The sequence below is a fragment of the Zeus faber genome (assembly GCF_960531495.2).
Source record: "Zeus faber genome assembly, chromosome: 17".
Lineage (NCBI taxonomy): Eukaryota > Metazoa > Chordata > Actinopteri > Zeiformes > Zeidae > Zeus > Zeus faber.
In genome coordinates, this window is record NC_137204.1 from 21,900,724 (window position 1) to 21,928,175 (window position 27,452).

A 27,452-nucleotide genomic window follows, 5' to 3' on the forward strand; every position below is an offset into this window, starting at 1 on the left:
AAAAAAAAGCGCCTGGCGTAAACGGGGACACTCCCTCGGTCACTCTCCCGGGATGCGTCTCTTTTTTTTTTTTTTTTTTTTTATCATGCGAACGTCCTCCCCCGTCCACGGTTCACCGGCCACAACTGGCTACGCCGCTTTCTAAAACCTCACCGTGGCAGCTTTTCGCCGCCCGAGATCCCGATCGGCCGGGAATGCGCTGTCACTTCAACATATGGCAGCCAACAACAACAACAACAACAACAACAACAAAAAAAGGATCAATTATGATGGAATGATAACGATCTAAAAAATTTAAAAAACGACATTTTTTTTGTGATTTGTGATTTGTTTTCGTTTACAAGGGGGGGGGGGGGCGGACAGGAAGTTCTCCCCCAGTCACTCAGACGCGCAAAACAACGACGCGACGTGTGCGACGCGACGCGACGCGACGCGACGCGTGGAACGTCACTGGACCTACGCGCGCGCGCACCTGCCCTGCGCGATGACGTCGGCAGCCTGCGTCCTCCGCCCCGCTCTCCCTTGGGTTCCGCCCCCTCGCCCGGAGCCGAGCGCCGCTATCTTTAGCTCCGTCCGTCGCGGGGGGATTAGTGACCGAACAGACCGGGAGACGCCTGCAGCCTCCCTCTCCTCTCCTCTCCTCCCCCGGCCCAGACACACACACACACACACACACACACACACACCTGCCGAGACGTTCATCCCCCGCAGCCTGTCCCGGATTCTCGCGGCTCCTTCCACCTCGGCGCGGTAACGCGGGGAGGGCGCAGGCGGGGGGTGGGGGGCATGGGGGAATGACGAGCCCCGCTCGCTCCTCCGCCGCCGGTTCTGCTTCTCCGTCCGCACGCCCGCTCGAAGGATGCCGCTCGACAGCCCGCCGAGCGGAGCGCCGCGCGGGGCCTCGACGCGACTCGCCGGGGCGCTGCTGTGCGTCCTGCTCGTCAACGTCTGCGCTAGCCTTCCAGGTAAATATGTGTTTTTATATATATATATATATATATATATATATATATATATATATATATATATATATATATGTATGTATGTATGTGTATACACACCACCCTCATTTTTCAACTCAATATAAGTTTATTTCATTTTTATGTTTAATTAAAGACCTCTGCTTGGGTTCATGTTTTGTTAAAAAAAAAATAAAAACCTTGTAAACACATTGAAATTATATTTATACATCATATTATGCATTCCAGTATATTTACGTATAGATATATAATTTCCTGCTTTACATTTAGAATTGTTGATATGGCTATTCCCTCTTTTACTGCTTTTTCGTTTATTGTCAGGTGTATTGTTTATTAACTTATAAACTTGAAAAAAAAATTGGAAAGGGTGTTTTTTTTTTTTTGTTGTTTTTTTTTTTTTCAAATGTTTGTATTTCTTTTATTATTACTTCCCCGTCTCGCTTGCTGCTGTCCCACGCAGCCTCACCGCGGGGTGTCGGGGGCGTCAGGGTGCGGGGGTGGCTGCCTCCAGCTCGGTGGGAGCTCTGGTCTGGTTGAACTGGTGTGTCCAGCAAGAATGTGAAGCAACACCGAAAAGACAGTGGACAGTTCTGGATTTAACTTATTTTGAATGCGGTGGCAGTGGATTCAGTTATGAGGATATATGAATAGAAAGAAAGCAACACAGCGGATGATGGCTGTTGGCAGCAGTTGATGTGGGATTAGAACAAGCCCCTTTGGGCAGCGGACAGCCAAGGAAAGCTCCTTATAATGATTTTATGGATAATTCAAAAAATACCACATGGAAGCGATCGTGCACGACAACTGTTTTCGGTGGATTTATTTTGCCTCGTCTTTGTGTTATTCAGGTGTTCTGTGTTGCGAGGACGGAAAGGACGACATTTTTGTTTGTTTGTTCATTGGTTGTTTGCGACGCACTTCATGCATTTTGCAAGGCCGTATGCAAATAGTTCCCCTTAATCCTCCTTTATCACATGCACGTCTTGCCTCCAGCAGAAGGTCTTGCTGTCAGCCGTTGTCATGTCGACGTTGCATCCCAACTCAGCCGGTGCGAAGCCACAGACAAAGTATTGATCATCCGCGTTTGATCGATCGATTGGTGTACACGCTTATGACGAGCGTGTCTTTTACGTTCACTGTGGACCCAATCAATACCGAATCAATACCCAATCAAGGCCCAATCGATACCATCACAACATGCTCCGATGTTGTTGTTGTTGTTGTTGTTGTTGTTTTTAAATAAATATCCTCGGTAGTTCAGTCTGGGGTTCGTGCAGTTTGTGATGTTAGACGCTGTGATTCAGAGTCCTCCCATTTATTTGACCTCACGTCCAAGGTAATTTGTTCCTGTGTTATTCTAGTTCTTTTAAATACGGCGACTGATTGATGATTGTGAATTACTCAACAAAATATTTGTGGTAGAGCGCATTTGGGGATGGACAAATAAAACTTCCAAAACATTGATATTCTAATGCTGAGTACTGTTCCAATCCCATTACTGTCACCGAGGAGGATGTTGACCATTAGATTGAAGTCGTTAGGTCATAATGATTCACATATAATGCATTTTCCCCATTAGAGGGAAATTACATGGTTCTGTGTGTCAGAAAATAAATCGACTCGAATACGTCACATTGGTGATGGGGATCCGTGTCTCAATTTTTTATACCGGTGATTCATGATTGGTGGCTGGCTACTGGATCCATATCGGATATTGGTGTTGGTCGCCCTTAATATTGATGTCTAACTTTTTACGAGGAAAAAAAAAAACATACTTTTGTTAATGATTGGCAGCAGATCTGAGAATTGAGTCGTCTAAAATATCTATCTGTAAATGAGAGGTATATCTTTATATCACGGGTAGAACTGCTGTATAATCATCGCATCCTGATCGGTGGTTCGCAGTGTTTGCTCGTGTCTCAGATAATGCAGTGAGCGTGTCATCGGCTTCGAGAGCCTCATAAATATGACTGTTTATTCGGCGAGCAGGGACACCACCTCGCCGTATTTGATAATAATCCAAAGCCCAATGTTCCTCAGACTGATACGAGTTAAAGGAGCACGGCTAATGAAGTCCCGTAGGATCCGGGTCCAGTTGGTCACATAAGACATGGTGCCGGAGATGTAAAGTAAAATTTTCATGTTTGTATTTTGATATTTTATTTAAAATGTAAATATTTGAAATTGAATTGGCAGCACAAGAACTCCATGTGTCGGCATTCCAGCCGGAAATACTGTTTTCTCCGTTTTTATTCACTGCTTACCGCCCCCCTCGGCAGTAAGACATCCGGGAGCAAACAAAGATGTTTGTATGCGTGGTCACCCTCAGGTTCTCTCTCTCTCTCTCTCTCTCACACACAGATGCACTAATCAATGGGGTTTTTCTGGGGTTTTTTTTTTTTTGTACACCAGCCGGCACCTGCCTGCTCTGTAAGCGGGATTATTCATTCGCTTCATTGTGGGAAGCGAGTGCACACGGGGAGAAAATCGGCCGGAATGACACTTACACACGCTCGGACCTGACGCCTCTATTCATGCATCTGTATTCTGCCTCTGGCCTGTTGTGAAATCTGAGCCAGGCTTCATTTCCATTTCAGTTTTGTTTTGTTCCACTTACGGACGATCAATATGGAGCTGCCACTTTTATTTTTATTTTTATTTATTTTTTTTGAAAGAAAGAAACAGCCATTCAGTGCAGTTGCATTATGCATGCGCTCCTCTATTTGCAGTTTCCTTGTCGGTGGCGGAGTCTCCGCCTCTCCTGGCAGTCTGACGGGTTACCACTTTAAAGTGTTGATCTCGTCACGATACTGTACCAGTTAAAAGACAAATCATTTGTCAGCGTTTTGTTTTCAAGGGAAAAGACACATCACGACATTCCTTGAATGCGTAGTCACCTGGATGGCCGGCGTGTTTGCGATTTATTTAACTTCCCCGATTTAAATAAGAGTCATTATGAGACACGGTGAACTTTTTAGTGATGGGAGAGCACTTGAACTGGCGAATGCATTTTTCATAAAATTTTTTTTAAGTACTTATGGGAAGCTCCGGCGCCCGCAGATCCCGCCGCCGAAGCTTCCCATAAGTACTTAAAAAAAAAATATATATATATATATATTAAAAACCGGCTCCTTGAAAGGAAAGGAGCGGCGCGTCTGGTTGCAAATGGACCTGTCGTGCAGCCGGCGCGTTTTTTTTTTTTTTTTGCGAGGGAAACGGATGTCGCCGACGGTCTCCGGGGAGCGAGAGAAGACCGATTGAAGCCAAGGCGTCGCACTCGGATTGTGTAACGGCGCCGGGGGAGGGGGGTTTTCTTGTTATTATTGATCTGCTCCGTTTATGCCGTTGTGGTAATTGGCTTTTAAACTTTCAGCAGCTCTTTAGGTCCAAGTTCAGTTGAAAGGAGGGAAAAAAAAATAAAAAATAAAAATTGGGGTCAGGGAAGATCAGCTGCGATCTCGTCTCCATAGCAACTCTGAAATGCTTTTCTGAATCTGATCGCGTTCATTTGAGCATAGATTTTTACATAAGGATGTTCAGCACCAACAGACTCTACATACGGTGGGTGTGTTACACTGTTACAGGCTTATATGACAGTGTCATAACATGTACAAAAACCACGATTAAACCATGAGCTGCAATTATTTGTTTGACAATTAATCGCGGGCCATAAATCCCCGACCGCGACGGCCCTGAATACGAAAAATAAAAAGGTTATTGATTCAGGAAAATTTGGGGACACTCGACCAAACCCAGGCTAGCCCGACAGCGTTTCAGTCTAGAGTGAACAACATTTGCGAAGAGCTCAATTTGACTGATTTTAGCGACGTGACAGAATCAAAATGAAAAAACTGATGTTTCTGTGCCGGTGGAGGAAGGTGCCCGGGAGCTTGCGTAGGCTGGTTTCGTTAGGAATGCCGGTGCCCTGTTAACATCGACGCCACAAAGTCGGAACGGCCGAAACCAGCCGGAGGGGGAAAGACGACGGTAAATAGTATGAGGAAAAAGCATTGGACGGAGAAAAGGCGTTGCTGCGGCGGGGCGAACATTCCCAAACCTTTGTTATGTCTCGCTGACTATGGCATTAAAAACCATCATGGGTAATAAACATCAGTGTGACGGGCTGTTGGGAGGATCATCTCTATCTGTTCCGTACATTCTTTGACTATTTACCTGTTTACTTCCTCCTACCTGGCTCTCTCTCCCTTTCTCTCTCTCTCTCTCTCTCTCTCTCTCTCTCTCTCTCTGTAACTCTACCTCTCCCTTCCTGTCAATCTCTCTCTCTCTACCTGTTGAACTACTACTGTAGTTTGTCAGCTCTTTTAAGTGTGTGTGTGTGACCCAAATATGGTGAATGAGGGTTTAAAAAAAAAAAAAAAAAAAAAAAGTTGCTCATGGGAAACTGACAGACACCCACGCGGCAAAGCGGCTCCCCGCGGCCGCCAGATAAGAGAGAGTTTCCAGGTACTTACCGATCGGTTGTTTCTGCACCCGTCCGCCTTCTGAGAACGGGGACAGCTTGAGTCAATACGGCGGCTCTTTCCGCAGCGTTATCGCGCTAATTGCGTGGAAAAGATGATGCAAGGCACAGGGAGTGCCGCCACACTCGTTGAAGGACAACGAAGTACATTTTGGCGTTTGTAGACTTGAGGCCGCCAGCATGGATAGCAGCATGCTTTGAAACGCTTCATGCTGAGGGCCGGACGATATTGCCAAAATCAAACATCACAATATATTGCAATGAATATTGATATCATAAGGAGATATGTTTTTAAATGTTTTATTTTTTTTGGTGTTGGCTTTTAGCGCTTTCATAAGATATTTACACACAAGAAACATAAGAGAAACAATCGTTAGTGATGTGGATATGATAACTAAGCAGGTACTGTAGGTATTATGACCAACCAAGCATTGCTCAGCTGGAACGCTCTCTGATGTTCAGAAAACTGCATTATTTTACTGTAATGCAGCCTTAAAGACAGCATTTAACTACATCTCTTTATTACAATAAACAAAGTCCCATACCACGTATATTACGTTTTTTCCTGATTCCAATATCTTAATTCCACGGTACCCATAGACATACCGTAGACACACACTCCATCCAGTTGTAGTCAGACGTGATCGTCTCTGGACCAGCACAGAGTCTCATGTTGCCACTTGATGTGAAGTGTTTGGCTCACTTCCTGTGTGCAATCCAAAGGGCAGGAAGCTCAAACAATAGGAGAGTACGACCTCTCCCGCCTGCCCATTTCCTCCCGTGCACCCATCTGGCATACTGATCCGGCCGTCGTACTCTCTCTCTCACTCTCGCGCTCTCCCCCTCTCGTTCTCGCTCTCTGAAACACAAAGTGTGTGTGTGTGTGTGTGTGTGTGTGTGTGTGTGTGTGTGTGTGTGTGTGTGTGTGTGTGTGTGTGTGTGTGTGTGTGTGTGTGTGTGTGTGTGTGTGTGTGTGCGCGCATCGTCTCTGCACCTGCACACTGAAAGAACATTATTAGATGGGAGTCATTGGATCAACTTTGAAAAATGCTTTGATTTGAAGAACTTACACTTTTTTGCGGTAGTTTCCTCAATTAAACGTGTGCATCATAATTTCTCAGTTTCAAGTTGAGGACACCCTGGGAAATAGAGATAATGGATCATTTCAGCAATTTTTATGTTGACCCAATGACCATTTTTTTAGTGTAGACGCCACGCGACACAGTAAACCTTCATAGTACACAGTACACACGACACACACGACACAGTACACAGTACACACAACATACACGACACAGTACAAACGACAAACACGACACAGTACACACACGACACAGTACACACGACACAGTACACATGACACACAGTACACAGTACACACACGACATAGTACACACGACACACACGACACAGTACACACGACACAGCACACACGACACAATACACAGTACACATGACACAGGACACAAGGTACATAGTACACACGACACAGTACACACATCACAGTACACAGTACGTGGCGTATGGACTTTTGTGTGTGTGTGTGTGTGTGTGTGTGTGTGTGTGTGTGTGTGTGTGTGTGTGTGTGTGCGTGTGCGTGAGCGGCCGCTGTGCCACCGGGCCGTATCAAAATGCTGGTGTTTCCAGCTCCTCATCGTGCACAGCGGCAGCAGATGGTTGCCAAAGTCGTTTCTCACTTTTAAGGACTAGTCATACACGCACACACACACACACACACACACACGTTGCCAGTATTCAAAGTCTGAGTGTATCGCTTTCTCCCAGCTCCTCTCCTTAACCTTTTTATTTTCTGCCGCGCTCATTGCTTTGTACCTCCGTCCTCTAATTAGCGGCAGGGCCGTGTGGGAGGCACGTCGAGGCGAGGCCACCTACGGCGTCTTCTACCGAGACCTTTTGTTTGTCCTGCGGGGAGGAGGGAGCATTCTGTGGGTCGGGCTGCCGCTCACATACTATAAGACTATAACGGTGTAATAACACATGTATAGGCATTGCAGAAGAGCTGTCTATTGAATTGGCATTGAACACTGGAACACGTAAATGTGTCTCGAAAAATCAATTCCTCGACTCAACTGATGGGGTTTTATTATTAACACGCGTCAGATACTCATTACTGATGTCAGCGTCTGAACGTGTACATCCATAATGTTCACTATGTTGTGCAATTTAATTTGAGTGTGAATTCTGCCATATTGTCCAGTCCCACTATACATAGCTGTCTGTCTGCGGTTCGCGTGTATATTAAATGTTTTGAGGGATTGAATGGGGGTTCTGTAATTGTGAAGATTTCGCTTTCTCTCACTCGACTCATTTTTCCATGGTTCTTTATTAATACATTTGGACCAGGCTGCACGTCTGTGCGAGGAAGTAGAATTAGACGTCTGTATGTGGTCATTATGTGCATGTGTGCATATTCCGACTCGTGGCCCTTCTCTCTTTTCTCTTTCCGTTTTTTCCATTACGTGTGTGTGTGTGTGTGTGTGTGTGTGTGTGTGTGTGTGTGTGTGTGTGTGTGTGTGTGTGTGTGTGTGTGTGTGTGTGTGTGTGTGTGTGTGTGTGTGTGTGTGTGTGTGTGTGTGTGTGTTGGTGCGTACGCAAAGAATAATCTTCCCGCTCCCTGAGGGCGCAGCAATAGGTTCCGGCACATTAACTTCCATGAGGGAAGCCACGCAGCCATGCGGTGTTGACCCTCAGCGTTGTGGGTGTTTGAGGTGTTGACGAGGAGGAGGGAGCGACAGGAAGCTCCGCGGCCCCAGGTCTCTCCTCCTCCACCTTGCGCGCCCCTTCTCCGTATGGAGGAGAGAGAGAGACGGGAGGCTCCGTGGCCCCAGGTCTCACCTCCTCCACTTGGCACTGCCCCTTCTTCATATGGAGGAGAGAGGGTTTAACTATTTAATTTTGGCAAGGAGTTAGTTCAGAAGTTGATGCATCCAAAAAATAAACACAATACACAAATACAGACTCACAATGCACACATACAAAATGTGTGTGAATGATAATAATTCTTTTAAAAGCACCTTTTCATACACAAGACGCCCATTGAACTTTACATTAATAGAATTTAAATAAATGTAATAATAGTAGTAATAAAATGGCAAACACCAAAAGCATGCATTTAATAGAACTAAGTCAATATTATGCTCAATTTGGGTTATTGGTCATCATTTTAGACCAACACATTGAAGGATCATTAATGGAAGAAAATCAAATTATAATTTTATAAAAAAAAAAAAAAATGCAAAAAGAGAAGCAAAAAACCAAGCTAACGCAGTGCATTAAAGAATAAAAATCAAGTAAACATAGAAGGATAAGTGCACATATATACACATATATATATATATATATATATATATATATATATATATATATATATATATATATATATATTTGCCGCATTGGCATGGAACTGATTTGGCTCCAAACTGGCGTGATAATAAGGACAGGTCAAGGTGGCAGCGAGCTGTGAGTGGTTTGATCCCCGGTGTGATTAGAGTTGTGCTGCCCCCGCCGTCCTGTGTCCGGAGACACAAAAAAACCCCATTAGAGAGCCTGCCGGAGAGAATGAAGGGAAGAATAAAAGCAGGGAGACGTGGAGCAGAGACACTGTCACAGCGCTGGTGCCTTCTGCAGACGCGCCGTGGCACCGGGTGCAGAGGATAGAATAGGTTTGAGGCGGTGAGGGGCGGGTTTGTGCCGTCGGTGTCGTCCTATTTATTTGTGTGGTTTTAAATCGTTGCCGGCATAAAAGAAAAAAAAAAGGAAAATTAAACCCGTAACCATTTAAAAAAAAAAAAACAAAAAAAAAAACAACGAAATGTAATAAACTGCGGGAGAAGTTATCTCGTATTCCGGGACGTGGACGTTTCCTTGGTTGCCGCGTGGTTATTCTCTCTCTCTCTCTCTCTCTCTCTCTTTCACACGCGAGGTAGAAGAAGGGGAAGGTGTTTTAAAGAGACACAAGGTGCGGTGGAAAGGGGCTCTGCTGCCGGCGGGTGGGTTGGTGAACGACCCTGCTCCGATGACGGATCCGGCGTGTTGGGAATAGCGTCCGAGAAAGAAGGGAGCGAGAGTTATCCGTCTACCAGCTCGGGTCTCGTTGGTCCTCGGTGGGACTCGCCAACTCCAGCTTCTTGGAAGTTTTTGGTTTCGACAGTATGGACAAGCCCGCCCCTCAGACTTGACTCCGTCTCGGGAAGCTTCGGGTTTCCCGGGCTCGCGTCGGGACTCCCCGCCTCCAAAGACTCGGTCTTGACTCCGTTCCGGCCCTGGGCTCATCCTGGCGACCATGGCGGGCCGAGGGGCGTGGCGCTGCTCCCTTTTTCCCCGCGGCCTGCCCAGGCCGCCTCGAATCGGGCCGAATCAGCTTGACCACGCCCCCTCGGTCCGTCCCAACGACGCCGTTTAGAAGTGAAGGGCCGATGAAAGCAGCGGAACGTCGAGGTTCCGGCAAAGTCAAAGTCAAAGGATTTGGCTGGATTTACAGAGACATCTTTACCGTGACGGGCCGAGGAAAATTTGGCTATACCGAATAGGAATCAGTACTATTTTAGAGCTTGTACATTTATTACATAGCACACATGCACACACAGAGGTGTGCATGTCGGTTTATCTTTCTCCTCCTCCCATTCCCACTCCCACTCCCACACCCACACTATTTTTCACTCTTTCACACACGTGTACGTGGACTCACACACATACATTTAAGGTACAAGGACTTTTCGGAATAATTTGGCTGCAACTTTTCTTTTGGTATGAGGATTAAAAAGCTTGAGATGAGGCTTGAGGCGTAGACCATAAATTATAAATTGATATTTCAGTGGAATTTTATCGACATGGTCTGATTTTAAAAAATAAAAATAAATAAAAATGTAGTGGTCCCAACTGAATAAAAGAATGTGTTACTCAACATTTCTCTGTGGGCGCCTGAAGTATTTCAAGGAGTTTTATTAAAAAAAAAAAAAGAAAACACTCCTAAACAACGATTCTTGAGAAGCAGATAACGGGGTCTGATAACAACCTCAAGGATGGAGATAAACAGGCGGAGAGAGAGTAACGCGACTGACGCGAAGGAGGCTGGCGCGCGTGGGGAGAACGTATTATATATATAATTATATATATAATTATTATAATTGTTTTTATTTTATTTTATTTTTATTATATTTTTTTTTTCCTCCCCAAGTTGTGTTGGAAGAGTTGAATATGCAACAGATGCGTCGCATAGGCTCACACCTACGTAGTCGCTCTCGCGTCCCGTCGCCGTGCGCCTTACCTTCTCTCCCACGCACGCAGAAAGGCATCGGCAACAACAAAAAAAACCCCAAGACGTCTCAGATTACAGCTCAAGACGCGCTGCTCTGCCGCTTTTCCAGCGCCTCGTAATCGGTGGCGCGCCGTGGGGCTCTGGTCGTGTTCGCCTCCGTAGGTCGCAGCGGCCCTATGTTGGCGATTCACACTAAATTGTATTGATTTATGATAGTGTTAATGTCTTCTTTTGTTGTTATTTTTTTCTACATTTTACATATAACAGTTTATTATGGATTGGATCCGATTACAGCGGCAGTCGGTCGTACTTTACTAACTAACCATATATATATATATATATATATATATATATATAAAGAATATTGCGGCGATTTTTTTTTCACCTGAAATCTAATCTATAACAAAGAGGTTTTTTTTTATCAAGTGCTTATCCCTCTACACACATGCCATATTTAGTGGTTTTCTAATCCCCAATCTCTTGTCTCCTCACGGACAAATCAGACCCATTTAGTCCCCCGTCAATCCTCCCGACCCGCCGCGCTCGTCCACTCTCATCCGCGGCTCACGCCCCCTCCCCGCCGCGGTAGGGATCTAATGGAGGATTATTAGGGCGTCGGTGTTTTTCCCCCACGAAGTCATCAACCCGTTTTACTTTTACTTATGTTCAAGGGAAATTAAGCCTCCGGGTCTTTCTCCGCGCTGCCTGGAAATGCTTCTCCTCGCACAGATTGAAATCGGAGACGCGGCCTCAAACCGCCGTGCGCACTCCCACTTCCTGTAGCTGCTCGTCATCGGGTTGCGCTCGAGGATGACGCATCAGGCCACGACGATTTTGACCGAATCAAATATCACAATATTTTTGGGCCGAAAATATGGAATGTGAATGAGGTGTCTTTTCATATGGCTCTTCTTCGTCATTGTTTCACTATTATAGGGTGGTAGTAGCATTAAATGAACAAAAAGAAATTGTCGATTGCAATTATTTGTGTGAAAATTAACCTGCAACTACTTTTTCATGAACGTGACAGCCTTAACCCAAACTGCACCTCAGGCACTTAGTAAGTAATATTACCCTGCTTATGCCACGTCGACCACTCTGGACACTTCCTCCCTCCTAAAAAGGCTCTTTCTCTCCTCTTGACGTCATATCGTCTTGTTATGCCGTTCTCACTTCCTGCTGTGAGTTCATCTTGAGCATGTTGCGCTGAGCCACGGGGCTCTACCTGCCTGCCCTCTTTTATCCGCCATGGGAAACGCGTCATGTGCTGTCATGACCCATTTATTTATGACAACGTGTGTGTATTTGTCTGAGGTTATAGTGTGTGTGTGTGTGTGTGTGTGTGTGTGTGTGTGTGTGTGTGTGTGTGTGTGTGTGTGTGTGTGTGTGTGTGTGTGTGTGTGTGTGTGTGTGTGTGTGTGTGTGTGTGTGTGTGTGTGTGTGTGCGCGCGCGTCACAAAAGACATCCTGACTGAAGGAAGAGGGTGTGTTTGGATTAGGCTTCTATATTAAAACTGAATAATTTGTGCTGTCTTCCCTAATAATATTTGTTTTAACTTTGTTGCAGCACGAGTTACTTGAGAAAATATTTTGACAGAAGAGCACATGCACATCGTCAAATATACCACACGTCAGGACGGTGTGCACGAACTTTCCAACAGTGTGAATATGCTTGAGTTGTCCTCCAGAGGTTGTCTTGGCAGGCGGCCGCCAAACGGAGGGTTGTTTTCTCGTATAATACGGTTTGACCCTGGACCCGACGTACGTCCCTGAAACACGAGCTCCGACCCCGGGGAAACGGGGCTCCGTCATCTCGGCCGCCGACGCAGAAAGCATGTGCGGCCCCGCCCTCGCCCCGGTTCCGCTTTCCGATGCGAATAGGTCGACGAGGGTGCTTGTCTCGCACCATCAACCCACTTGATGCCGCCAGAAAGGCGTCGGTTCCCGTCTCTGTAGTACGTGGGTTTGAGGTGCAATGTGTGACGCTCTAATATATCTGTGTCCGCATTTGAAACGCCCTGGAAAATACGAGACCGAGATCCTCTTACACAAAAAAAAATTATACATCACAAAGTGTCTTAATTTCATCTTGGAAAATACATACTGAAATAAGATAAGATATATAGTGAACCCAATGAAGGGGAAATAGAATGTACACTTAATTCACAATATAAACTCAAGAACGTACAGCAAATTCATTTAAATGAAATGCAAGATAATTGTTTTTCTTAAGATAAGATACACAAATGCAATACACGAAAGATTCCGATCTAATTATTGCGCTACCTGGTATGATTAAATAGTTCAATCTAAAAATCAGTCGGTCCTAATATGAATCAATTTATTTAATGTCCTGGCAACTAATCAAACTCTTTCTCTCTCCTCCCTCCCTCCTCTCTGTCTCTCAGCCGGCCATAAGTGCCCCCAACGTTTGGACTGCGCCAGCGAGGGCCGGCACTTCTGCAAGCCTGGCTCCGCCCACTGCGGCCCCTGTCTCACCCCATTGGTGGAAAACCAGGAAGGACGCTGTGTGGTCAAGGGTCGGCACCGCCCCCACGGTACGACCCCAAAAATGGCTTCATGGGCGGGATTCATTATCACAATAATCACAGTGAATTCCACGCAATAACAACACGTGTTCACTCCAATTAAAACCAAAAATCGCTCAGGCGATCAAGCGGGACTACTCCGTGTGTGAGTCATTATGTTTGAAAGGTAATTTATTTTTCCAGAATGTCCTTAATCTGCCAATTAAGTTGGCCTTGAAAATAAAAAAAACCCTCCCATTACGTCTATTTGGGCTTTTCATTTGAATAAGTGTTCATGTTCATTTTGGTCATGTATGACCCCAGTCCAACGACAACAACTTCTGCCAAAATAACCCCCTCACCCTCGCAACCACTGCCCTCCCGTCCCACCGTCTGTCCTCCTTCATTTCCCCGTTTGTCCATTTGTCCTGCGTCTGTTTGTGTCTTTGTTCCGCCTCTCGTCGGGTCCGCCCTTTGCGGTTCTCTATCCCTCTCCTTGCGTGTTGACGTGTTGTCGCCCTTCTCTCTTCTCTCCTTCTCTCCTTCTCTCCTTCTCTCCTATCTCCTTCCCTCTCCTTCGCTCCGTCTCTCCTATTTCCTTTTCTACTCTCTCCTCTCTCCTTCTCTCCTCTCCTTCTCTCCTCTCTCCTCTCCTCTCTCCTTCTTTCCTCTCTCCTTCTTCCTTCTCTCCTATCTCCTTCTCTCCCTCTCTCCTTCTCTCCCTCTCTCCTCTCTCATTCTCTCCTTCTCTCCTCTCTCCTTCTCTCCTCTCTCCTTATCTCCTCTCTCCATCTTTCCTCTCTCCTTCCTTCTCTTCTCTCTCCTTCTTTCCCCTCTCCTTCTCTCCTCTCTCCTTCTCTCCCTGTTTTTCTCTCATTTCTCCTTCTCTCCTCTCTCCTTCTCTCCTCTCTCCTCTCTCCTTCTCTCCTATCTCCTTCTCTCCTTCTCTGCTCTCTCCGCTCTCTCCTTCTCTCTCTCACCCCATCCAATCTCTTCTTTTTGTGAGAGCGGTGGTGTGGTGCGACCTGATCCTCTGGTCTCTTTAATCCCGCCAAGCCTCTGCCCCTGATGCTCTCTCTCTCTCTCTCTCTCTCTCTCTCTCCCTCTCTCTCTCTCTCTCTCTCTCTCTTTCTCTCTCTCTCGTGCACAGAAACAGCCCCTGCTCATGGATTTTTTAGCTTTAATCAACCAGATGACACGCCACCCTTTCTCCCTTTGCATCTCTGCCCTCCCTCTCCATCTCTCATTCCAGATGCCTGGTCCTAACTCTAATCGGTCAGAAAGCCAGTCGGGTTGAGAATATTAAACTTTTATCGTTTTTTTCAGATTTAGAAGACACCCATGGCAAGTTGAGTCACGCTGTATACGTAGATTTTATGCGAGCGTTTGGCGTATGTGTCAGAGAGATGGAGGTACGGTAAAGGCACCGTGATGACGTTTATGACGACGTTTATTGGTATTTATTAACTATGTGATTCATAATTCACTATATCCTGCGCCACAAGACGTTTTGTCAGTTTCGCTCTCGGAGTGACAAATTGCTCATTTTGTGTGTCGAGGCAGAGGGTAGGGGTAAGATCTTTTAGCATTTGGAAGTAAGATGGTGAGTGAGGTTTGTTCCCAGATTTCTATTTCTCAGTCTCAGACAGGCGGTCTCAAACTCTTAGGACCTATGATGTGTTTTCTGCATTTGCCTCAATATGATTCTGTGCCTGAAGAACAGACCTACATATTGAGTTATAGTGTGTGTGTGTGTGTGTGTGTGTGTGTGTGTGTGTGTGTGTGTGTGTGTGTGTGTGTGTGTGTGTGTGTGTGTGTGTGTGTGTGTGTGTGTGTGTGTGTGTGTGTGTGTGTGTGTGTGTGTGTGCACGCACGCGTGCTGTCGTAAATGAAGGGGACCATTGCCTTGGTTAAGCTCCCTAAAGTGGTTACATAAGCCCATGACAGATCAACAGAACATACTGATCCAGCTTTCATACCCAGTCTGTCTGGCTCACTCCCTTTCTCTCCCTTTCTCTTTATCTCATGCACACCAATACGCACAAGTAAGGAAAAAAAATCGACCGATTTATTTCAGTTTCTCTCACTTCCATTTTGTTTTGTCAAGGCGGAATAACAAAGAAAGCTCCTGTACGGCTCTTGTCTGTTTAAATCGGAAGCGCTTCCCGTCGAATAGTGATTTTCCACTCATTTCTCAACCATTTGTTAATGGATTTTTCTACATTTCCAACCTCACTGAATCACTGCGTCTCATCTTTTATCCTCCTTATATCTCACTGCCCGTCAAACAGACTGTATATTATATATCTTTTACCGACTCCGCTCTCCTGGTTTAATACAGATAGCCAGTTGATCTCAACATGCCTTTCTTTATCCACTTATAAAGCAATATCTATAATTCAATGAGGAAACACTGAGCCCTGCTGAGGGAATAAAGTCTCTTCCGATTTAAAAAAAAAAAAAAAAAAAAAGATGTTTCAGAAACCGCGGCAGAAAGAAGACGATAATTCAGACGGAATTATGTATTTTATTTCCCACACCGGCGCTTCACTACGCACGAGCCCTGCAGGTCGCGGATAGATTCCTCAAACTGGATGGGAGTTTTCACAAAAATAACCCCACACACACACAGCGGTTAACAGTCAGTTTTGAAGACGGAGTTGTGTGTGTGTGTGTGTGTGTGTGTGTGTGTGTGTGTGTGTGTGTGTGTGTGTGTGTGTGTGTGTGTGTGTGTGTGTGTGTGTGTGTGTGTGTGTGTGTGTGTGTGTGTGTGTGTGCGCAGATCAAATCGGGACACCTACGTCTTATTAAACGAAACATCTATGATCATCGTTGTTTGTGATACATTAAAAGAGTCGACACAAAAACTAAGAACACACCCGTTCATTTTCCTTCTTTCAATTTCTCACGCAAGGAGAGGAAATCTTACACTTTATCCGACCGAGCTTTTGATCAAAAAAATCAATCAAGATCGGACAATGAATAAGGAGTCTTCTGCAGTAAGATGCATTCACTTCTTCTGCTGTAAGATGCATTCTTCTTCTGCAGTAAGATGCATTCTTCTTCTTCTGCTGTAAGATGCATTCTTCTTCTCCTGTAAGATGCATTCTTCTTCCACTGTAAGATGCAGTCTTCTTCTGCTGTAAGATGCAGTCTTCTTCTGCTGTAAGAGGCATTCTTCTTCTCCTGTAAGATGCATTCTTCTTCCACTGTAAGATGCAGTCTTCTTCTGCTGTAAGATGCAGTCTTCTTCTGCAGTATCATGCATTCTTCTTCTACTGTAAGATGCATTCTTCTTTTACTGTAAGATACATTCTTTTTCTGCAGTATGATGCATTCTTCTTCTGCAGTATGATGCATTCTTCTTTTACTGTAAGATGCATTCTCCTTCCGCAGGGTCTGCATACACTGTACATACTTGTGCACGTGTCTTCCTTGCTGTTACATGGTCGGCTCCATTCAGCCATGACCGTCCCTGCACCAAATATGAAGATGCCCGCCCACTTTAGCAAAGACAAATTACTTGATCCATAGCTCAACATGTGGGTCTGTGTCTGTGTTTCATGACCTGGAAGTCTCTAAAAATGCCCCTCCACGCGCACACACACACACATACTGTGTGTATATGTGTGTGTGTGTGTGTGTGTGTGTGTTTGTGCGCGCGGGGGAGCATTTTTTTTTTCACCTTTACACACATCTTCTTCCGACTCCTTAGTCACCCCCACATCCTCCACGTCTTCTATCTCTCGCTCTGAAAATCCTTTCCTGAGCATTTTTTTTCCCCGAAGCACACGATCACGATTTCACCGGGGAATGTAGAATCCAAATATATTTAGTAAACGCGTACAGAACAAACCTGCCGAACAAGTCATGGGAGCCACTTTTCATTGTTCCTGTGCGATAGCTTGTGTTTGACATAGAGGTGAACACTCCCGTCGGTAAACATTTTGTGCCTGGAAGCCGTGTTCCTTGTCCGCTGGGAGGACAAACAGACGGGCAAAGTTACTGTAGGTCTACTGTATACAAAGGTAGGGCCATCCCTCTGTGCCTTCCAGAATCTGTTTTTTCCTTTCTGTCTGCCTGGATTTTGTGTCATTGACAACTCATATGATGTCTGAATTTGATTACCTGTAGTAAGGCCACTATCGGTCTAAAAAAGGGCCGAGTCGACATCAATGTTTGTGAACAGTCAGGCACCTGAAAGGAATTTGTATATGAAAGTGTGGGGCGGCCTTGGGCCTTTGAGAAAAGCAACGATCATAGAAGCAGGGAGAGGGAAAGGGAGGGAGGGAGGGAGGGAGGAGGGGGAGGAGGAGGAGGAGGAGGAGGGGGGAGAGAGAGAGATGAATTATGTATCATAACGTATATAATTCCCATGATAGAGGGTATGTGACCAATCGCATACAGTCTGGTGATATAAGTATGCCGGCCTTCATGGTGATCCTAGTTCATTTTCTTGTTCATTACATTCAAGATGCTTTAGATGTTTGTTTTTAAAATTAACCTTGAATTTATAGAGCGATTAAATAATCTCCCATCGTTAAATTAAACATCATCATTTAATTAAATACTGGTGTTCACCTTGACAAGTGATGCGTATAATAAAATATAATATAAAATCCTGACCATTTGGGTATTACATTACGTTTTTTAGTTAATTCCAAAATAGATGATTCATGTTGTTGTCATTTTTAGGGTTATTAGTATTTTAATAGCAGTGGGTGAGTGCAGAATTATGTGGTAATGGTGACGTGGTCATTTTTCATTTAGAATAGAAATGGATAAGATTATATTTAATTACTCGTTGTGGGGAAGTTGCATTATTGCAATAGATGGCCGTGTATACAAAACCAAAACAACAAACATACTATTATTAGACAAGGGGCTGGGGGGGGGGACACATTTGAGTGGTCTGTTTGTCAAGCTAATCAGAGCAGACTTTCTAATTCAAATGAACATGGATGTTTTCCCTGTGGACTTTAGTTCCACACAGCAAATGCACGGTAGCCATCGTCTGCGTCTTTGGTGGTGGGACAGTTGACCCTCGCTCACAAAGTGTCCACATGGGGGCAGGAGAGCGCCCCGAGTCTAAAATGAGCACCATAAATAACTGTTGGGAACTTGTTTTTTTTATACACTATATTATGGTTGTACACGGTCAATGTGTCAGGAATCTGCTCAAATATTGATTACAATAAATCAATTCTGAATCCACAGTTCGGGGTCACGCAACATTGAGTTTGCCTGCTTTTACTGCGCCAGATCTACATCAAAAAAAGTGTTTTGTATTGAATAGAATGAGAGCAAGAACATATGAAAAGAATTTAGCAAAAAAAGGAAAAAAAAAAAAAAGAATTAAAGGTGCATCAAATACAAACTTAAAAGGAAGGAGATTTCTTCTATTCTTGATTCTATTCCCTGATATTTCTTTCTTTCTTTGACTCTTTTACTCTTCATCAGAGCAGAATCAACAGCAGGGGGGATTTGGGGAGGAAGTGTGTGTGTGTGTGTGGCATGGTTGGGGGAGGAAGAAGTGGTTTGTGAGTGGTTTTTAAGTGGTGAAAAGGAGAACGGCCCAGGTTGTGTGTGTGTGTGTGTGTGTGTGTGTGTGTGTGTGTGTGTGTGTGTGTGTGTGTGTGTGTGTGTGTGTGTGTGTGTGTGTGTGTGTGTGTGTGTGTGTGTGTGTGTGTGTGTGTGTGTGTGTGTGTGTGTGTGTGCGTGAGCCGTGGTCCCTGTTGAGGTATTTAGTGTTTGTTTGTTGTCCCCAGGAGCCCCCTGGGTGCCTCTCAGGGGGTTTAAGGTCATTATCAAACTAGTGACAAAACTGTTAAACATGGAGAGGTGTGCGTGCTTAGTCAGCGCGACAAACTGCTGCTGCTGACGACTCATACGAGATGAACACACACACACACACACACACACACACACACACACACACACATACAAACCCATTGAATGACTGTTTTTTTTCTTTGTGCGTTTTTTTAATTCTCACTAAATTAATTTGGGACAAATATCAATCATGCAATTTCTTCTAACCAAATCATCTCGCGGATGACCACTTTAAAACACTTCCGCCGTCTTACTCTCCCACGTCCTTTGCCGTCGTCTGATGTGAAGGTAGAGGCACTGGGCTCGGCATCAGCGCTCTCACCTCGCGCTCGCCGCGGGCCGGCATGTGCGGAGCGGCTCGGGCCACCTGCGAAGTGCAGATGGCGTGACCCGCCTCCGCAAGACACCTGCTGCGGGGCCACTGAGCGGGGAGTGAACGTGGCGGCACATCATACACGCACGCGTTAACGGGGCCAGATGGCCGTTCCTCTGGAGAGAGAGAGAGCGAGAGAGAGAGCCGACGGGAGAGGTTTCATGAAGGCGTTGACTTGAGTGAGGAGTTGAATGGTGGTTGGTGTCGCATCTATGGAGGTGAAGCTCATCTATGATAAGACAACGCTTGCAGGAATAACAGGAATAACAGGAATGCAGGATGCGCGTGGTCGATGTCCGGATGTTCTGGGTTCAGATGGTGTGTACGTCTGTGCGCCAGGTGTCGTGTTGTGCTTAAAACCTTTTGAAGACATGGAACTGTATTTTCATCGGGATCCGTTTATTCGGCCAACTACATTTTCACACACAAGGAACTTGTTCTGGTTAGAGTCAGCACCATGAGTTCCCAGACACACAGACAAGGAGCATAAAAATTGACCATTAAAAAAAAGAAAATGTAATAACATACACAGAATACACTAAATGTGTTCTCTGCAGAAGATGAACTAAAGGGTTATGGCACGGACTCATTGGCAGCATGGTTACTAGTACTTGGTGATGGTATCAATATAGGTATATTTTTATACATAGGTATAAATGAGGAATGGGGTTATAGATCTATAATGGAATGGGAAGATCATTGATTTTTTTTGATAGGCTGATTTTTTTTTGTACAAAAAAAAAATCCAGTATTTGATATATAGAAGGGACATTGATCACCTCCATTAGCAGCAGGCTCCAGGGGCCATTGAATGTGTAGGATGAGGGTCTTTTGGGGGGTGGGGTGTGTGTGTGTGTGTGTGTGTGTGTGTGTGTGTGTGTGTGTGTGTGTGTGTGTGTGTGTGTGTGTGTGTGTGTGTGTGTGTGTGTGTGTGTGTGTGTGTGTGTGTGATTGGTGGGGTGTAGGGGGTGATTGCTGCTGGCCCCCCTGCGGTGCTTCCTCCCAGGGCCACACACACACCATGAACGCCGGTAACCCTGGAAACCAGGGCCAACCTCCAGGAATGCGGCGCTGTCTGGCCAAGGGGGACTGTTAAACAACACTTTCCTATTGTCTGCCTTTTTTACCGTGGCCCAAACAAACAACACACACTGGCACACTCCCCGTTCGTCACACCGGGAACACGACCCTGAAACACACACACACTCCAAAGTGCATCTGAGCGTGCATGTAAATTTGACTGAAACTCAAGTTATTAGTTAAGAAATTATACATTATATATTATAATTATAATTTATATTCATAAATTCCACAAACATTGGTTCAAGAAAATTGCATATTTATTTTTCATTTAAATTTTTTTATTTTATATAATTTGAACAAATACAAATACCCCCAAGAATATTAAAATCAAGCAGCGTGTTAATGACATCTAACAGTTGAAGAGGCTGTTTTTAAATATTTGTCCTTAAAATCCCATTGGTATCCAGACTTTCCCTTTTTTTTTCATTTACATACTTATCTCTTGAGGCACCGGCAAGACTGGTCAACCGTAGCTTTTCATATCATCTTCTCCTTCCGTCAAAACCGGCAGTTATTACATAACCACCTGAGTGGATTGCCATTCTAAGATCATATGTTGCCGTTAGAAAATGACGAGGGAGTTTTAAACCAGCATCAGGAATGAAATGCAGCCGATAAAATGTCTCCTCACGTCCTCATATCTCTCTGTTCAACACCAACAGGCGGCTCCTTTTTACCGTAGTAGACATGCACCGTAGTGTCACCGGTACAGGCTTCTACCATGATAGAGGCATAACATTAACAAAAAAAATGTTAAATTGGGAATCACATTTATTTGCACATTATAAGTTGACTTAAATGTCCTGGTCGTGACAGCGGTCGAACCCAACCGTTGTACTTACACTGCGCTGGTGAGGGTGGCACGATGCCGGCCACGCCAGTGAGTTGTCCTTTTGGCCATCTCGGTGGGCGGCTATTTAGCTGTCAACAGATTTTAGGATGGAATGCTGTTCTCCATTTTGTCATGATAATTGGCAGCGGGGCTCTGTGATTGGTCACAGCTACTGCGGGCAGTCTGTATCCCCAAAAGTACCAGATGGGGCATGTTTATCAATGGCGGCCGGCGGTGGTGATTGACTGATCGGTTGTCCGTCACAATGACCTATCTGTCGTCTGATTTGCACATTTTATTTTCTCATTATGTTTTAATTTGTAGAACGCCGGTAGGGGGGGTTGCATGGTGGTTTAAAAAAATAAATACATTTTAAAAAAAAATAACAACAAATTTATCTTCAATATTTTATGTGTTTCTTCCAGGCAACGTGATGTCCTACCCAGAGGTGGATCAGGAGATAGACTTCCTGCACTCTGTTGTCGAAAAGCAGCAAGTGGCAGCCGTCGTCCCAAAACAATCCAGAACGCAAGGTGAGAAGTTCAACTCCTGTTTGGGAAAAGCAGATTTGCCCGAAATTTGTGTTTTGAATTTTGATGTAGCATGGGGGTGTTTAATGATATGTGACATATGACTTTTTTTATTCCCACATTTTTATTTTTATCCTAATCTCTCTCTCTCTCTCTCTCTCTCTCTCACTCCCTCCACTTTAAAGCTCCGGAGACAAAGCAGAGAAGCCGTCCCTTGAAGGAGATCTCGGCAAACTCCACCGACATCTCGCCCGCCCCCACCCCCGGCCCTCCGACTCCCCAGCCAAGGGCCACGGGGGCCGTGGGCCGAGCGGGCCCCATCGCGGCGCCGACCTCCAGGAACGACACTCTCATTATCTGTGAGTACGCTGTTGCGCACCGCGTGGGATTTTAACCCATTTTTTGAACATATTACATAGACATTTTTAACCTTTAGATACTGCACGGGAACACTGCGTTGATGACACACACACACACACACACACTCTCCGTGCCCCTTTTTTCGGGGGGAAAAAAACCCCAAAGGTTTTGGGAATTAGGATATTGTGAAATGTACCTTTGTACAGTGTATATATATATTATTTTTCATATTTTAATTACAATATTCACTGTTAGGTATTAAGTGTGCAACTAGAATCAATTGAATCCATTGCAGTTGGTCTATATGACCTGTCAATCAGACCTTCCTCCTAAATTGAGTGTCATCCCCGCTATGCAGTGTTCCTATTCACTCCAACTATGACAATTCAACACGTCATACACCTCAAACTAAATATAGTAAATATTTTGAAAAAAAAAATAATAATAATAAATAATAATAATAATAATAATAATAATAGTAGAAAATAGCAATAAAAATAGTAAGAAAAAAATAAAATAAAAAAACAAACCAATGGGTTTCCTGAAAGTCATGCTCCACATAATCATTAAATTCACCAAATGATGTGACTTCACCCGCCTCGCGTTACACCACCGTGAAGCTGCGCTGCATTTGGTGCTGGATAACTCCCAGTGCAGGGGCAAGAAGGATGCTGGGAATTTGAGAATTCTTACGAATAATTGCCACGTTATCTATCGTGTATTTTCCCTGTCTCTCTCTCTCGCTCTCTCTTTCTCGCTCTCTCTCTCTCTCTCTCTCTCTCTCCCTCGCGCGCTCTCTCTTTTTTTTTTTTTTTTTTTTACCAAATTCGGGCGTTCTCTCTCTTTTAAGTGGCGTGTCATCCGGCCTAGTTTGATTCCCCTGCGATGTGTCGGCGGAGGCCTCGGGAGACGTTATGGTGTCTTCACGCTCATTAACGCATTTGAATGATTCCGTTCAACTGTAGCACACTTACACTTTGGTTTCCACAATAAATAGGTCAGGTCACACCCACCCCCCTCGAATTTGCGACGGCCTCGACTAATTGCCCGTCATTCTTTATGGTGTGTGTGTGTGTGTGTGTGTGTGTGTGTGTGTGTGCGTGTGCGTGTGCTTGTGTGTGTGCGCACACGTGTCTGCAGTGCTGATCACCCTGTGCATCTCCGTGGGCACGGTGGCTCTGGTCCTGGCAGCCGTCTGCTTTATCAGGTAAGAGATGATCCACTCAAATCCTCACTCGAGGGTAATGGCTTCTTCGCGGTGATTTTTGTACGCAGATTTTGTTCCCGCGTCAAACAAAAATGGTCTGGGGGCACGTTAAGGAAGCGCCGTTTCAGCAGAAAACCCAAGCCTCCTGTGAATCTTGAATTTTCGGATCATTTGTCTGAAAAGTCTGAAGGTTACTGAACTCTCCTGAATTCGATGTTTTGATCCGTGGGATATTTACTTCGGGTAAATGAAAATAGCGGTGCATTCATTATAAACCGCATAAAAAGAACACACTTTAACTTTAATATATCACGGGTAGTGGTTATTATTTAATGCTTAAGCCCCCTGCCTGGCTTGATTTCTCCCACGAAAAATAAAGAAAATAAAAAACGAAACTTGTACCACTACATTTAATCTCCCAACCACACTCCAGATGTTTCACTGCCACAAGGAGCTCAGCGCTGTCAAAGACTCAGTTTCATTGCGCCCCCTACAGGTTCCAGAAGGATTCACGCTCAACTCAGAAAGTCGACTACCCTGCATTCAAAGGGGCGGGCATGCCCCCCGCCACCGCAAATACTATCTCGGTGAGATAAATGTTGAGCCACACTACTACTAGTTGTTTTTATTATTGTTTTTTTGTAATCATTATTTTTTTATTTGTATTTTTATTTTTATTATTGTAATATTTTATTTTTATCCATTAATTTAAAGGACCATACTGGTGTCAAATTGAGTTTTAGCCAGCACACACATTTTACTAGACCCCTGACCATTTTCCCGATTCTAGCTCATATCTTTTTCTTTTTAATGTTATTGTCTCTTTTTACCTTTAAAGAATGATCATTTTCCAACACAACATACACGAAAGTGGCCGACAAGGAGCAATATGAAATACAAATGGAAAGAAAAAATAATACGGCCAAAAAAAAAAAAGAATAAATAAAAGTAACGAAAAGTGAAATCCAGTTCATTTGCATGCATTTCCCAACAGGGGGGGGTTTCCAAGCGAGCGTTCCTGTCCTACCAGTCCTGCATCTGTGTGTTTCTATTGTCTTGCATGATGACTCATGACTCCCTGTCTGCTTTCTGTTCTCTCCCTCAGCTGGGTGACAAAACTCTGGCCCAAAGTGCTCAGATGTATCACTACCAGCATCAGAAGCAACAAATGATTTCAATGGGAAAGTGAGTTTCTCCTTTGTTCCGCCTCATCTCCCTCCTCTCTCTCTCTCTCTCTCTCTCTCTCTCTCTCTCTCTCTCTCTCTCGAATACTCTTTTCTCTTTCTCTGAAACCACTTCTTATTTCTCACGTTTCTTCCACACAGTTGACCTCTCTCTTGGTCACACCCACTCCACACACGTTCCAACCAAACCTCTGTGGTGAAAAGTGGTGAAATACTTTTCAATAATGTTTAAAGTGCATCCTAGACCGAGCACTCTGCAACCACCCGATGTCCTAAAAGTAACCTAGTCGATTACATCCCATTATGAATACTTAAGTATGAGCGGAATTACAGGCGGAGGAGGAAAGTAACTAGTTATATCTACTATTATTACATCCAGTACTTTGATTTATTATTTGTTATTTTCTAACAACATATTGCACTTTGCTGTTTTCAATTTTGATAACAAGTACAAAGTCAATATTTTAACATTAATAATAATATTAATAATAATATTAATAATATAATTAAAAATCACACAACATTATGCCCTCTTAACAGACTTTAAAGGGGCATTTCTGTGCCTCTGATTATATGCTCGATGCAATCACCAATATTGTGTGTACAAAATAAAAATAATAAAATAATAATTCATTCATTGTTTTTTGCATTTTTACATTAATTACAAAATGGGTTGTATCCCATGACACGTCAAAAACACTGTTTCCCCTAAACACACAGGGTATTAGAAGTAAACTATAGACAGACAGACAGACAGACAGATAGACATACAGGTACACAGACAGGTAGACATACAGGTAGACAGACAGGTAGATAGACAGATAGGTAGATAGACAGAAGACGGATAGATAGATGATAGATAGGCAGATAGATAGACAGACAGACAGACAGACATATATATATAGATAGAGAGATAGATAGACAGGCAGATAGATAGATAGACAGACAGACAGATAGATAGACAGACATATAGATAGACAGAGAGACAGACATATATACAGACAGATAGACAGATATATATAGATAGATAGATAGATAGATAGACGGACGGATAGATACAACTGCTGCTACTCGTGCTTGTATTCTAGTGACTGAGAAGTCAAGTAAGGATTTCCATGGCTCCTTCCTCCTCTGATTCCAGGCTCAGATAAAAACCAGAAAAGGAGGTGAATTAAGGAAAGAGAAATCACCCAGTCATAGCGTCGTGGGTACTAATCCAGGTCTTTTTACCTCCAACCTTCACTCAGACCCAAGCCGGAGCAGAAAGTCCCCGACTCGGAGGTGACGTCGGACGAGGAGGAGGTGGGAGGAGACTTCACCGTGTACGAGTGTCCAGGACTGGCGCCGGTGGGTTGCCACGGAAACGGCGCAGACGTTCATGTCACACACACACACACACACACACACGCAAACACACTCAAAAGCAAGAAAGCACAAACGCTTCATTTCGGTGTTTTGACGCGAGATTTGTTTTTCCTCCTGGTTGACAGACAGGAGAGATGGAGGTGAAGAACCCGCTGTTTGACGACTCCACTCTTTATTACCAGGGGAATCACAAGTGAACACACACACACACACACACACACACTCACTCTGGGTGCGTCCGCTGGCTGGAGGATCATGGGAAAGGCCCGGGAGTGAATGGATGGAATTCTTGAATTTTCTTTTTCTTTCTCAATCAATACTCCCGGTTCTCTCAGTTTTGTTTTCATTATTTCACTTTGAGATATCAATCTCCTTGGTAATTTTGGTGTGTGTGTGTTTTGTTTTTTTTTCATTTTGAAGCATTCCTCCGTTTAAATATATTAACGTGTTCAGTGTCATCCCTGATGCGTTGCTTCTTCCACCGTTTTGTCCAATTTAAAGATGTGGTCTTTATCACGTCTTTCCCTCCTTTTCCTCCTATCGCTGTTCTTCGTCCTTTCAGCCGTTTCCCAAAGTCTCATTTCGAGTGCGATAGAACGAGAAACACAACTTTATTTACAGCACTCACACTTTCTGTGTACGATACACACACACACACACACACACACAGTCTCTCTCAATATGTTACAGGACAGGTGCCTCCCTCTTCCATTGTCATGCGAGGCTTGTAGCTCCACCGCATTCTTAACAAAATACAAGCCGGCGGGATCAACATGTGACCCTTCCAAAGGTTATTTAACTAAACAGATATCAGTAGAGAAACACACACACACACACACACACACACACACACACATATATATCTGTAATACCTCCTCGAAAAACGCTGTGCAGAAACTCCACAATCCGGCGGAGCCTTGCACCTGATATGTTAGTCGGTGTTGCAAATTCTGAATTGTTGCTATATAAAGTGCAAATATAGATTTTAAAGATATTAATATATATACACATATAATGAATGATGTAACTGATGATGTCCATTGCATGGTTGGAGTTTGGTGTGTTTACATCACGGCGGTTTGCTCGGAGGCATGGGAAAGTGACGTAGAAACGCTCGAGGGATCATCTCGGCGACCTAACCCGAAGGATGTATAGGCGGTGAATATCACTATGTAGTATTTCTTCTTTCTTCTCGCTAAAACCTCCCCCGTCTATTTCCAAGTAAACCCTAGTGCTGTGGCATGTACATAAGGAGAGTGAACTTCTTCACTTTTTTAGATATTTGTACATGCAGAACAGAGCAATGAAATAAAACTTTTTACCACAAGTACAAACGACTGTGTCATATTCCTCTCATGGTAATCAAAGTTCATTTATTGTGCTGAAAAAAGGGCATTTTAATAAGAAGATAGAAGTATTT

General features: G+C 44.3%; 1 protein-coding gene across 1 annotated transcript; it reads left to right on the top strand.

Annotated features, from left to right (window-relative positions):
• Positions 1-795: 795 nt before the first annotated feature.
• On the top strand, positions 796-27,348 carry npdc1a (neural proliferation, differentiation and control, 1a). Its single transcript, XM_080018041.1, has 9 exons — positions 796-965; positions 13,147-13,296; positions 21,812-21,919; positions 22,102-22,275; positions 23,417-23,483; positions 23,980-24,070; positions 24,589-24,668; positions 25,915-26,014; positions 26,158-27,348. Exons 1-9 carry the CDS (start codon positions 860-862, stop codon positions 26,227-26,229), a joined length of 948 nt encoding a protein of 315 aa, XP_079874167.1. The 5' UTR covers positions 796-859; the 3' UTR covers positions 26,230-27,348.
• The last annotated feature ends 104 nt before the right edge of the window (positions 27,349-27,452 follow it).